Raw genomic sequence first — 14,778 nt, forward strand, 5'->3', positions numbered from 1 at the left:
CCAGAAGTGTATGGGAGCACCGCAAATGCAGTGGAGAGAACAGAAAGCAGATGTGAGCGTGAACTGGAGGGAAGGAGTAAAAACGGCTATAGAGAAGAAGGACGGAATAGCGGAAGGACGGGCTGAGTGAGAGAGAAGGGGATGAAGAAAGGACGAAGGACTGACAAATATGTGATCGCTTTGTGGAATTTCTGGGAATCCCCAAGACCGTGAACAGAAGTCAGAATACCAAAAACTGATTCTGATTCCAGCAATGAGGGGTAGGTACAGATGGGAATTCAGAAAAAACATCATGAAGCCAGGGGCACTATCTCTGTTCCTTGATGGTGGTAGGATATGAAGGAGTCACCAGCAGGTTCTGCTCCTAGGCAGCTGAGTTCCGAGAAGAGAGCTCCACCCACCCTGAGAAACATGGCTGCCACAGGAAATCCAAGCCTGCACTTCCTGTGTCGCTCTGGTTATTGCTCTAGGGTAACATGAGCCCCGGGAGCTGGTGAAAGAGTGTGCCAACAAGTCACCAGGTCCCTGCATTACTCGAGGACTGGAATGCTGGCTAGAGCTTCCTTTACCTCATTCTTGGTACCAGAGTCTCCATGCATGCTCACTTCCTCACCTGCAGACCTAGAAATACCACACTGAGGTGTTAGCAGGAACAGGAAAGCATTTCTGCTTGATGGCAGTGTTGTACCAAGTATGCCCAGATACCTTTTCCCAGGGTCTCTCCCTCCGCCCTTCTCTGAGGAAAAAAAAAAAAACAAAACAATCAGACCATCTGCTTGCTTTCAAAAGAAATTCCCGACTTCATCTTGGTTCTCCTTGGCATCTGAACACTTGGAGAAGGACAAAGCCAGTGTATTCATCAGCAGAAGGAACACAATGTTACACACACACACACACGTACACACACACACACACACACACACACACACACACACACACACACACACGTCTTTTACACCAGAAGTGTATGGGAGCACCGCAAATGCAGTGGAGAGAACAGAAAGCAGATGTGAGCGTGAACTGGAGGGAAGGAGTAAAAACGGCTATAGAGAAGAAGGACGGAATAGCGGAAGGACGGGCTGAGTGAGAGAGAAGGGGATGAAGAAAGGACGAAGGACTGACAAATATGTGATCGCTTTGTGGAATTTCTGGGAATCCCCAAGACCGTGAACAGAAGTCAGAATACCAAAAACTGATTCTGATTCCAGCAATGAGGGGTAGGTACAGATGGGAATTCAGAAAAAACATCATGAAGCCAGGGGCACTATCTCTGTTCCTTGATGGTGGTAGGATATGAAGGAGTCACCAGCAGGTTCTGCTCCTAGGCAGCTGAGTTCCGAGAAGAGAGCTCCACCCACCCTGAGAAACATGGCTGCCACAGGAAATCCAAGCCTGCACTTCCTGTGTCGCTCTGGTTATTGCTCTAGGGTAACATGAGCCCCGGGAGCTGGTGAAAGAGTGTGCCAACAAGTCACCAGGTCCCTGCATTACTCGAGGACTGGAATGCTGGCTAGAGCTTCCTTTACCTCATTCTTGGTACCAGAGTCTCCATGCATGCTCACTTCCTCACCTGCAGACCTAGAAATACCACACTGAGGTGTTAGCAGGAACAGGAAAGCATTTCTGCTTGATGGCAGTGTTGTACCAAGTATGCCCAGATACCTTTTCCCAGGGTCTCTCCCTCCGCCCTTCTCTGAGGAAAAAAAAAAAACAAAACAATCAGACCATCTGCTTGCTTTCAAAAGAAATTCCCGACTTCATCTTGGTTCTCCTTGGCATCTGAACACTTGGAGAAGGACAAAGCCAGTGTATTCATCAGCAGAAGGAACACAATGTTACACACACACACACACGTACACACACACACACACACACACACACACACACACACACACACACACACGTCTTTTACACCAGAAGTGTATGGGAGCACCGCAAATGCAGTGGAGAGAACAGAAAGCAGATGTGAGCGTGAACTGGAGGGAAGGAGTAAAAACGGCTATAGAGAAGAAGGACGGAATAGCGGAAGGACGGGCTGAGTGAGAGAGAAGGGGATGAAGAAAGGACGAAGGACTGACAAATATGTGATCGCTTTGTGGGATTTCTGGGAATCCCCAAGACCGTGAACAGAAGTCAGAATACCAAAAACTGATTCTGATTCCAGCAATGAGGGGTAGGTACAGAAGGGGATTCAGAAAAAACATCATGAAGCCAGGGGCACTATCTCTGTTCCTTGATGGTAGTAGGATATGAAGGAGTCACCAACAGGTTTTCTGCTCCTAGGCAGCTGAGTTCCGAGAAGAGAGCTCCACCCACCCTGAGAAACATGGCTGCCACAGGAAATCTAAGCCTGCACTTCCTGTGTAGCTCTGGTTATTGCTCTAGGGTAACATGAGCCTTGGGAGCTGGTGAAAGAGTGTGCCAACAAGTCACCAGGTCCCTGCATTACTCGAGGACTAGAATGCTGGCTAGAGCTTCCTTCAACTCAGTCTTGGTACCAGAGGCCCCATGCACGTTAAAAACTCTCTCACCTGCAGACCTGCCTGGAAATAGTACACTGAGGCATTAGCAGGAATAAGAAAGCATTTCTGCTTGATGGCAGTGTTGTACCAAGTATGTCCAAATCCCCTTTTTCCAGGGTCTCTCCCTCCACCCTTCTCTGAGGAAAAAAATTCATACCAACAACTTGCTACTAGACAATAAGGAGGCTAGGTTTAGTCCTGAAATTTTCTTCCTAAAAGTGTTCCTTGGAGTTTGGATTCCCTGGAGCAGATGGATGGTGGTCGTGGTAGGGTTTCCTGCATGGGTGATGAAGTGGGGATTCTCTCTGTGTGTGCATGTGCTAGGCTGTGAAGTAGTTGGGCAGTTGGCAGAAGAGAGACAACCACCTACCCATGCAGGGCTTAGCAGGACTAGTGATGGGTTCATACCAGGCAGAAGGAAACCATGGCTTGTAAAGCAGACAATACATAGGGATTGTTTCTGGTTTGAGTGCCCCAGTTCCTGAAGCCATGGGTGGAAGTCAGAGTAGAAAGAACTAATATCACAGAAACCCTTTAGTCTTCTTTCCCTGAGCCGTGCAACCTGTGTACTCTAGGACACTGTCCATGCGTTCAAGTGTATCTGTTGGCATCTTCAAAGCTCACATGAGTTTTTGTGTTGAGGCACCTCAGGCTTTGAAGGAAGATGAGGTTCCCAGGGACCCTCACTGGGGACTAGAAAATACCAAAGAGGAACTTGGTCCCTTCCAGCTGTTACCAGTCTGTGAGGTAGGTCCTGGGTTGTGGCTCCAAACCATCTATTGGGGCCTTCCCAGAAATCCTTACAATCTCATTTTCTGGAAACAGTAGTTCTCTCTACCCCACACAGCCACTGCCACTCAAAATATTTACCACTATTTCCTTTCTCCAAAGGACAGAGTCCCTCCTGTACATGGGGCTTTCTTTATCATGGGCATGCAATCAAGTACAGATGTCTGTAACCCTCCACCCACACAGAGGAAAGCTGTCTGATGGTGTTTACGTAGACTCAAGGACACCAGGGCACATAACAGAGAACTCAGGTCACCGTTTCCTCAGGCAGTCCCCTGGTGTCACATTTGGGCCAAACTCAAAAGAAATCCACTTCTGTGAGTTCCAGACCAGCCTGGTCTATAAGAGCTAGTTCCAGGACAGGCTCCAAAGGTATACAGAGAAACCCTATCTCAAAAAATCTGAAAGAAAGAAAGAAAGAAAGAAAGAAAGAAAGAAAGAAAGAAAGAAATCCACAACTTCATCTTGGTTCTCCTTGGCATCTGAACACATGGAGAAGGACAAAGCCGGTGTATTCATCAGCAGAAGGAACACAATTTCACACACGTACACACACACACACACACACACACACACACACACACACACACACACACGTCTTTTACACCAGAAGTGTATGGGAGCACCGCAAATGCAGTGGAGAGAACAGAAAGCAGATGTGAGCGTGAACTGGAGGGAAGGAGTAAAAACGGCTATAGAGAAGAAGGACGGAATAGCGGAAGGACGGGCTGAGTGAGAGAGAAGGGGATGAAGAAAGGACGAAGGACTGACAAATATGTGATCGCTTTGTGGGATTTCTGGGAATCCCCAAGACCGTGAACAGAAGTCAGAATCCCAAGGCAGTATCTGATTCTAGGATAAGTGGGGTAGGGATGACTGGGGTTTCAACAATTTCAAGTAGGAGGGACACTCTTGTCCCCAAGGCTACTTGGGCTGTCGTCACTCCTAGATGGTAGTAGGGGAATATGATTGACTTACAAGCAGGTTGCTCACATATCTTCTCTAAGGTGGATGACTCCTGGGTGGAGAGTTTCTCTCACACCCCCAAATATGGCTGCCACAGGAAATCCAAGCCTGTACTTCCTGTGCTACATGTATGTTGGGCTGCAACTATAGTAGGTAGTTGTGTGGCATTAGACGAAAACGAAAGTTACAACTCCCAGTGGTACATGAAGTCCTTTAGAGAAAGAAAATAAAATTATACTGTTTGACCCATGATGGGGTGGGGAAAGGAGAAATGTTAGGTTGTGACATACCATGAGATCTTAATTGCCTGGCAATCCCAAGGAGATTCTACGTGGTCCAGGCGGGGGGGGGGGGAGATGAGATATAATGTTTTTCTGTGGACATATTACTAATTCAAAATAAGGATCCTGTTCAGCCTGTCATTTCAGCACATATTAATCTGTGATGCTCCCATCCAATCTGCGACCCAAGCGGTGGAAGGCAGCTTTAAGTCTGCATGCTAACCCATGACCAGCATACCTGATGCCACAGGCTGTGGTCTTGGTACAGGATGAGCATCATTTTGGTGGTGAATGTCCTCTCGCCTAAGAATCTAGACTCTAGACTAAGAAACTCAAGGGCTCAGTGGTATACACAACAGAGTGTCCACAGGGGACTTGCGTTTAGAAAAGTTTGAAACAATTTCTCAGCCTGGGTGTTGAATTGTGCAGATGTCTATCTCTGATGTGACACATGCCTGGCTTCTATCTTGTCCCGTGGTCTCTAAGAGGTTGGTTGTGTAGTGGGTCCATCCACAAAGTTAGCATAATTCTGAGTAGACTGACTGCCTTGGGGCTTACCTTATACCCCGGTGTCTAAATGGTAGCTGAGGATCCTGGGTCAATGTCCGGATCAGGGTATTGCTGTTGCATGATGAAAAGACTTGAGCTATGCCTCTCATCCCAGTGCCTATGCTTTTGTTTCCAAGGCTTCTGACCTCTCTTTAAGCTAAGAATGGGGTTCCTTTTGTCATCTACATGTATAATCTCTATGCCTTGATGGTGCCATTCTCACTAGTGGAGTTTCTCAGTCCAGTGGCAATGAGGACCCTGTGTGGTCTTTGACCCCAAGGTTATTCCCCTGACTCACTGGGAGACCCATCTCTGGCCAGAATTGCCTAAGATATTGGATTGTCACATAGATGCCTGGTGGCAGACAACTAGTTGGTATGTTCTACTTACCTGGTAGCCCAGGGTGTGGATCTACATAAAGGGTAGCTTGTCATTCTTGGTACTATCTTGCAGAATAATCTTGCTGATACCCCTAGTACTTTGTTTTGCACAGCTTGAGAGCAGTGGAGTCTGCTTCTTCTGGGACAGGACAAAAGATTCCTTCAGTCTTGTGTCCTGGTGACTCTGGTGACCTAAGCTAACACAGCAGGAGAACAGCATATTGCTAAAGGAGCAGATTTGATATCCTGTGGAATAAGCACCATGCCACCCAACTCCATCCCTAACCCTAAAACAGTAAGATTTCATTAGCACTATTAAACGAAACTCATGATTAGGCTTATCTGTAAGTACAGTTGTAAAATTAACATACCAGAAGTAGTAGAGGCTCCTCACAAATCTATGGTGACTCTGTCCAATGAACTTTTCCCTGGATACTGAGAAAATCTAATTGGGCTATTAAAGTAGACTTTATTTGCATGTATGATATTAATTTGCATTATAACTGGTCAAAATCATATTACAGTTTATTCCTAGCTACTCTAAGAAATTCCAGCTCTAACTCGATGGGTAAAATTGATTATTATTCCTTATATGATCCTATATATCTTTGATTTGGTTGCCAAATCAACAACCTGATTCTACAGACATATCTGGACTCGTTATTGTCTCTTAATAAACATTATATTACAGTTTCCATCAACCAGATCCTCATAAATATTATAGACACAGGAGCTATTATAGCCAAACACTGCCTTCTAATCAACACACAGTCTCCAATTTTAGACATTCAAGGTTTTAGTGGCAAAAGTAATTCCCTACTTAGTACAGAAGCCTTTTTTAAATTTATGGATCAATTAGGCACAGTAATTAAAACTTAAAACATAACTTTGGCTCTCACAAACCCTGTTTTAAAAACAATTAAAGCAAAGCAAGCAAACAAAAACTAGTAGTTATCTTCACTGCAGAGGTTTATTTTATTGATATACAATTTTGTTTGTTTCTATGACATTTTTCAAAGCAAAACTGCCATTTTTCAACCCTGTATTTCACCCTTACCTTTCTCTCTTTGGAGCAGAAGCTTTCTGTCTTAATGTAGCTGTGAAATATCTATACCTGAATATCCTTTTACCTAGGGCCTACTGAAAAACACTTAGTTGATTTTCTTGGATACGAAGGTCCCTTGTTTGAGTAGATCAATGACTACTTAAGGGGGACAGTATACATTAAACACTTACATCAGCTAATTTAAGAACAACTGCAGGAGAAGATCATATAGAGCCATGCTTCGGCACTTGGAATACACCTTTCTTATGTATAATCCAAATTCTGGTAAATGGGAGCTTTTCCGTAACCCTTATGCTATCAACATTCATATGTATCTCTTTGATGCTCTTCAGCCTGGAGTTCTGTCTCTTACCATGGTCACTCAAAACTACCAAATTATTGTCATTAATTTACAGGATTGCAGTACTATTCCTTTATTTTTGGGTGATAAATGTATGCCTTTTCAGTACCTACTTCTCAGTAATCAAGCTCTGATACCTCACTTTCAATGGAAAATACTTCCCCAAGTGCTGGTGAACAGCCCCACCTTTTGGGAATGCTTAGAAATATACCCTATTAGACAAAATTTTCCCCACCCACGTCACCAAAATGCATTTGTTTGAATGTAGTAATAACCTCAGAGAAGCCAAAACCTGTCAACATCGTATTAAGGAAAATAAATTTAAATACTTTCTCCTGGGGTGATTTAAACAAGAGTGAGCCCCAATTTGAATTCTTTACTTCTTTTCCCCATGACTTCCATTGTGCCTGTTGATCTGTTGCATGGATCTAGGCTGTACAGGCTTGAATGCAGACTTTGGAAAATGTTTTCCTCGGACTCTGTATGTGTTCTTTGTGTGCACCTGTGTCTGTCCCTAAGAAATAGCTTCTCTCTTTCTCTCTTTTACTGAACAACACAGAAAGCATAATATAAGGAAGAAATTAGGAATACTTCAAAGAAATATTTACCAGAGCTTTACAAAGGAGTAAGTCACTAACTACAACTGACCCCAACTGATCGAGATAAGAAACAATATACAAGAACTATTGCTTGTCAACCAGTATCTTATGTTGTAGCTGACATTTACAGTGGACATTCATTTTATAAGACAGCTATTGTTCTATTTACTGTTTTCAGAATGTGACTATCATAGCACATATCCAAACACACACTCATTACACTCTGAGTCAGGAGCATGGAAGAGAACATACCTTACACTAACAGCTATGCATTAGATCAGATTATACTGGTGGATTACTTGGGACACTCAAGGCAAGTAAGGTTGGTTGTTGCATTGGTCTCTTAAAAGCAGGTTAAACAACAAAACATGAGTGTAGTAGGCTATCAGTATTAAGTCTGAAGTGACCTCAAAGTACATTATTAACCCTGATTGTGAGATTAAGCAAAATTTTCAGTCTTTTAGAATGTAAAAGACATTTTCATTAAAAATGCATCACCACACCAGGTGGTGGTGGCGCAAGCCTTTAATCCCAGCACTTGGGAGGCAGAGGCAGACAAATCTGTGAGTTCCAGACCAGCCTGGTCTACAAGAGCTAGTTCCAGGACAGTCTCCAAAGCCACAGAGATACCCTGTCTCGAAAAACAAAACAAAACAAACAAAAAATTGCATCACCACTGGAGTGGATTTGGGTTAAACATAGCTTGGCTTTTTTTTTTTCTCAGTGTGATACTGCCCTGAAGCAGAATTGTATTATTGATGCCCAAAATATTTCCCTGTGGATTTATTGCTTGGGTTTGGGACAGAGGTTACTTGGGTCCCAGCAGAACAAGATGGGATGCCCCTGCAGAATTAGGGATCCATTGGAAAATCAAGGTACAGGCAGCTTGGACTAGTGTACATTCCCAAGGCAGGCAGGGCTCCAGAGATCAAGTCCTGGGAGACACAGGAAGCCTATGCACCTTAGTCAAGTGACATCCATATCTGGAAGTGAAAACCAGGTGCTCCTTGCCCAGGAGAATGCATCTGACATTAAAGGGATGTGGTGAAATTTCCTGGGACTCTCTTCCTGGCCTCCTTGCATACAACAGTAGTATGAAACCGTGCACATTGTCTTTATCTCTTTTCTGGGTTACCCAGCCCCACTTTCGGCTAATTTGAAGGAGTCAAACCTTGCACCAGAAATCCTGGAATCTGTCTGTGGTGTTTGGGGCTACAGAGAGCTACAACATTAAAAGCTTTTATCCTTCATTCCTTGCTTTTCTCTCCTTCCTCCCGACCTCTGACTCTTCATCTTTGCATGTGTGACTAGCTCCATACACATGTAGGTGGGTGTCCACAGAGGACTGAGACTGAGAAGGAATTGGGGACTTTGAAGAAAGGATAGGGAAGTTTCCTGGGTCGGGGGGTAGGGGTGGAGGGCTGTGGAGAAGAGACCAATTGTGACAGAGCTAGAGGTAGCTCAGAAGGGTTGCCAGGAGATGGCTAGGGTGGGGGCTGGGTCCCAGGACCTGATAGGCAGTGGGGCAGGTGGGACTGAATGTTACTTCTTTTGATGTGTCCTTGTCCCCACAACAGGGTCCTTGGCTGCCTGCCTTTTCAGCAGAGGCTGTGGGTGAATGCTGCCCCCTTGTGCTATCCAGTGTGGAGAATGTGTTCCAGCATGTGTTCCCTGTGTCCGTGGAAAGAAGAATTACAGGTACTGGAAGCTCTTCTCATCTTCCATCATTCACCCTGCTCAGGCTTGAAAAACTGGAGCCCTCACAAGCTGCCTTTGTTTTGCCCTATGTCCAATGCCAGAGCTGTGTTGTAACTAATGGGAGGGGGGTACTATGACAAGGGCACAGGGATGTGGCTGCTCTATTCCCTTGTGGCATCTGTCCAGCTTCTTTTATGCCTTGAGCTCTCAGCCACCACCAACACTCAGCCCTACCACAGTTTGCCTGTGTTGGTTTTGGGGGTAGGTCTCTTTCAACTGGAAGCTTGCTTGTGCTCTGAGTTCTAAGTGTTTGTACATCCATGACAGGCTTGACAGCTGTACTGGTTACTGTGGTGGGTGGAGTCAAGTAGACAGCTCCCAAGTCTCTGGGGTGAAGTGACTACTGTCCCTGGGGTCCACGTGAGGAGGCAGGTCTTCTCCCTTGTGGATGTTGTGCCCAATGTCCCTTATGCCCTTAGGTCTTAGCCACCACAATCCCTCTGTCCTCCTAGCACAGGGTCCAACTGGAAGTGTTTTAGAGGTAGGCCTCCTTCAACTGAAAGCTTGCTGGGGTCCAAGTCACAAATGTTTGCACACTCATCACAGGCTTGGTAACTGTACTGGTCACTGGGGTGGGAGAGGTTGACTAGATAGCTCCAAGTTGTCTGATCAGGCCCCAGTAAGAATGTCTTGGTTAGTGAGTAAAGTGGTGGGTCTCAGGGCATAATCCTCACATCCATGATTTTGTTTCTGAGGATCCTGCCCTATGGTCTTGATTGGCATTGGCTTCTATGTAAGTGCTTGTGTGTGTGCCTGTGAGTGAGTGAGTGTGTGTGTGTGTGTGTGTGTGTGTGCATGTGTGTATTTATGCATATGAGCCTGTGTTTTCACATGTACATATGTATCTAGGATAATCTCTCTCTCTCTCTCTCTCTCTCTCTCTGTGTGTGTGTGTGTGTGTGTGTGTGTGTGTGTGTGTGTGTGCACGCATGCACATGCATGCGCACGCACGAGCGCACATGCGCACATGTGCGTGTGAGAGTTATGCAGAAAACTAGGCCTTAGAGAGATAAGACTGAAGATGAAAGAGGGATGGAGTTGACACTGAGAAGGATAGGTTGTTTTGTTGGGTAAGCCATGTGGGGATAACACCACAGAAGGAACCAGAGTGGGCACAAGGTCTGGACTTTAACCTGGGTATCTGATATGTATGTGGTGTAGCCAATCACAAATTGCATGGCAGCACTATGAAGGGTAACAAGACCTGTGATTGGCAGTTGTTGGCATGGAACCTCTGTGAACTCAGAGCCAGTGCACCCCAGGGGGCTCCATTTCCAGCATCAGAGAGGCTACCTTCAGGACTGTTGGCTGAGAGGAAAGTTACAAAGCAATGAGACACCCAGTGTCTAGAGGTCTGGTTTTCGGGATTTCAGTGGGACCTCCAGAAATGTTGTGCAGTATTCACCAGACAAGAATGCTTGGGAATGGGCTTAAGTGAGCAGAATGTCTATCAGTCAGCTGGCAACTACACTGCATGATCCCAGTGTAGCCTGGAGCCTTTCTTGGTGAGCATTTAAGCACAAAATTAGTGTTCTGGGTTGACACACTTCAGTTAACAAGATCAGTTAGCCAGAAGTAGAACTATAGAAGCCAAAAGGAAAGGAATGTCTCTAAATGCACTAACCTTGCCTTATGTCTCCTCTTGAACCAACAACCCCTATAACTGGAAAACTCAAAACCCACCATTCTACGAAAAAAGTAGAAAAACTGCCCCTGGGCAGGGCAGGGGATAACTGCAATGCAGTGCAGCCTGGATAGAAGAGATTTTCCCTTGTGTCCAACACTGACCAAGGAGACTTTAAACAATTTTTGCTAGGTCTTTTTTATTTAAAAAATTATTTTTCATTTTACATATACCTTGTTCAGCCTTGATACAGGGGGAGGGGCTTGGTCCTGCCTCAACTTGGTATGCTGTCCTTTTTTAAAGGATTAAAAACAGCTGCTAAAAGGATTTCCTTTGTCACCCAGTTGGCTCCAGATATCAGGGGGAAAAGTTATAAAAGTTAGAGGGATAGGTTGGTCCCATGTGCTGGAGGAAACTCAAAGGGTGTTTCACAAAGAGAACTGATTGGGACAAAACCTTTTGCATAAACTGAAAGCCACCTCACCTTTTCTGATGATGAGACATGGTTAGATTTACCCCCTATTAGAAGAATATCTGCTACCTGAGAGTCCTGCCCCCAATCAAAAGATGCAGTTGGACTATCTCTCAGATGGACAGCAAAAATTAGCAGGGGGTATAGGCAGAAACCAACCTCCCAGGACTGACCCCAAACCAAGTTCCTATGATTGTTCAATTAACCAGTTTGGCTACTCTGTCCAGATTAAGCAATACCCAATGACTCAGGAAATGAAAGGGGAAAACAGTCCATATTTCCTGGCTTGGATAGACAGGCATCTTGGTTCTCAGAGAGTCGCCCTGTGAAGAAGCTTAGGACATCTGATTCTCGTGAGTCTGATTCCTCCAGAGAAGCAGGTGTACACTGTCTGGGACCTGAAGGATGCATTCTTCAGCCTCCCATTGGTAGAGGTGGGTCAACCTATCTTTGCTTTGAAATGGACAGACCCAGAAGGAGGTTATAATGGGCAACTTAAATGGACCAGATTGCCCCCAAAGAATTAAAAATTCACCATCCCTGTTTGATGAGACAGTAAGTGTTGATCCCTTTCCCTTCTGTCAGAGGCTTCCACTGAGGGACTGTTGACAGAGTTACAGACTGTGGGCTACAAAGTGTCAGCTAAGAAAGCCCATCTTTGTACATCAGAGGCCACCTATCTTAGCTGCCAGCTGAGAGACAAAAGGAGCCTCAGAATAGGATCACTGCCATCCTTCAGATGCTAACTCCAAAGACTAAGGGACAGGTTCAAGAGTTCCTAGGTGCAGCTATATATGCTGCCTCTGGATACTAGGGTTTGTGGAAATAGCAAGGTCTCTATACATTAGCACAATGGGGGCACTGAGCCCCTAATCTGGACTGAGACTAAACAAAAGGCATTTGAGGATTTAAAAGCAGGCCTGACTTCAGCTTCAGCCCTAGTACTTCCAGATGTCCCCCAAAACCTTTTCATCTATTTGTTTCATGAGACAAAAGACTTTTAAGCCAAACTTTCGAGGCATGGAAATGCTCTATGATATATCTGTCCAAACAATTGGACCCTGTAGTCACAGGACTGCTCACCTGTCTAAGAACTGTATCAGATACTGCTAGTCTAATGAAAACAAACAAGTTAACTTTGAGTTAAGATCTTATGTACATAGCACCCCACGATGTGTTTGAGGCCCTCCTTCGAGGAACACCAGACTGTTTACTGTCTAAGGACTATATAAGCCAGTGCCAGAGCCTACTCCTGGCCCACCCTAGAGTCCAGCTTAAGAAACCCACCCCCATCAATCCTGCTACCTTCTTGTATAATGGCGACCCATAAGTGCTCATCTATAACTGTCACAAAATGAAAGATGAACCAGTTAGGTAGGAACTGCAGTAATAACTTTAACTGAAATAATTTGGACCCAAGCCAGGTACCTCAGGCCAGGACTGATTGATCTGATACAGGGTCTCAGATGAGGAAAGCAAAATCATACACAAAGATAGTTGTTACGTTTATACTACTGTGCATGTCCACGGTATGATCTACAGAGAAAGAGGGATTCTTACCAATGAGGTAAGGACATTAAAAACAAAGAGGGGTGGGATGAAGGAGGTGGGGGCAGGAGAAGGGGAGGGAGTAGAACTGGGGCAAGTACATAAAAAGAAAAATTAAATTAAAAAAGAGAAAATCTTGGCTCTCTTAGAGGCTATTTGGATTCCTCTATGAACTGTCCTCCACTGTGGGACTGCTGACCTGGCTGCCCAATGGCAGCGCTAAGACCAGTGGGGCCTATTGATATTGTGATGACATACCCCAACCTGGTGCTGCCTGAGACTCCATGGTAAAGAAAAAAAATGGGCGTTTCAAACCCAAATTTACATCAAGTTTGGCTAAGCAATTTGGACAGACCCATAACGTCTAGTGAAAAGAAGTAGTCATTTAAAGTCCCCAACTCCAAAAAAGCTCAGGGCCAGATGGTTTTAGCACAGAAATCTACCAGACTTCCAATTAATGCCCACACTCCTCAAATTATTCCACAACAGAGGAACAGAAGGGATGGTACCCAATTCATGTTCTGAGGTCACAGTTACCCTGATACCAAAATCACATAGACTCAACAAAGAAAAGTATAGACCAACTTCCCTTTTATACAGAGACGTGAAAGTACTCAGTAAAATACTCACAAATGTAACCCATGAGCACATCAAAAAGATCATTCACCATGGTCAAGTAGTCTTCATCCGAGAGATACCTGGAAGGCTCAGTATATGAAAATCAATAAATGTAATCTGAAATGGATTTTTTGTTTTCCTTTCTTTCCTTCTTTCTTTCTTTGGTTTTTCGAGACAGGGTTTCTCTGTGGCTTTGGAGGCTGTCCTGGAACTAGCTCTTGTAGACCAGGCTGGTCTCGAACTCACAGGGATCCTCCTGCCTCTGCCTCCAGAGTGCTGGGATGAAAGTTGTGTGCCACCACAGCTCAGCTGAAATGGATTTTTTTTTGTATAAACAAACTGAAAGACAAAAACTACATGATCATCTCATTAGATGAAGAAAAGTCCTTTGACAACATCTAATACCCCTTCATGATAAAAACCCTAGAGAGAGTAGGAATAAAAGGGACATACCTAAATATAATCAAGGCAGTTTACATCAAGTCTACAGCCATTTTACAGCAAGTCTGTCAACATACAATGAGATACACTCAGCAATTCCACTAAAATCAGGGGCATAAAAAGGTTGTTCACAGGCCGGGTGTTGATGGCGCACGCCTTTAATCCTAGCACTCGGGAGGCAGAGGCAGGCAGATCTCTGTGAATTCGAGACCAGCCTGGTCTACAAGAGCTAGTTCCAGGACAGCCTCCAAAGCCACAGAGAAACCCCGTCTTGAAAAAACAAAAAACAAAAAAAGGTTGTTCACTCTCTCCATACTGATTTAATATAGTATTTGAAGTCTTAGCTAGAATAAGAAGAAAATTTAAAAAAAGATCAGAGGAATACAAATATAAAAGGAAGAAGGCAAAGTATCTTTATTTGCAGGTATGGGTTAGGTCTCAAACACAGGACAAATGGCTAGCTTAGGTCTCTATTTAACACATAAAAGGGGACCTGGACACCTGCTTCTCCAGCATCCCTCAGTCTTTAACCTTTAAGGGTATGGCTAGTACACCCTGCCCCTTACCCTAAACTTCTCTAGCCCTGGGGCTGGGCACTGCTTCCCTAAGCTGTCCTTCCCTATATAATACATCAATTTTGGTTAGCTGGTCTTTGTTTGTTTATCCTTTATTCTCCTGGATCTTCCCTTACCCCTTTCCTCATATGGTCTGGACAAGGGTCATGCTCATTCTGTACTCTCTCATGTGTTCTTACTCCTCCATAAAATGTGATAATTTACATAAGTAACCCTAAAAGTTCCACTGGAAAATTCCTACAGCTGATAA

The 14,778-nt window shown here is 44.7% G+C and overlaps 1 protein-coding gene across 6 annotated transcripts in view; it reads left to right on the plus strand.

Annotated features, from left to right (window-relative positions):
* Nucleotides 1-14,778, plus strand: part of LOC103159765 — a 183,832-nt gene that overhangs the window by 70,264 nt on the left and 98,790 nt on the right. For all 6 annotated transcript variants that reach the window (XR_004771356.1, XR_004771355.1, XR_004771354.1 and 3 more), the window contains one exon: nt 9,070-9,190. Coding sequence is in view for 3 of the 6 variants with exons in the window: in XM_027431976.2 (XP_027287777.1) it covers nt 9,070-9,190 (121 nt within the window). In the remaining 3 variants the exon portion in view is untranslated. The remainder of the gene's footprint in view (nt 1-9,069; nt 9,191-14,778) is intronic.

The sequence above is a fragment of the Cricetulus griseus genome, chromosome X (assembly GCF_003668045.3).
Source record: "Cricetulus griseus strain 17A/GY chromosome X, alternate assembly CriGri-PICRH-1.0, whole genome shotgun sequence".
In the NCBI taxonomy this organism is placed as follows: domain Eukaryota; kingdom Metazoa; phylum Chordata; class Mammalia; order Rodentia; family Cricetidae; genus Cricetulus; species Cricetulus griseus.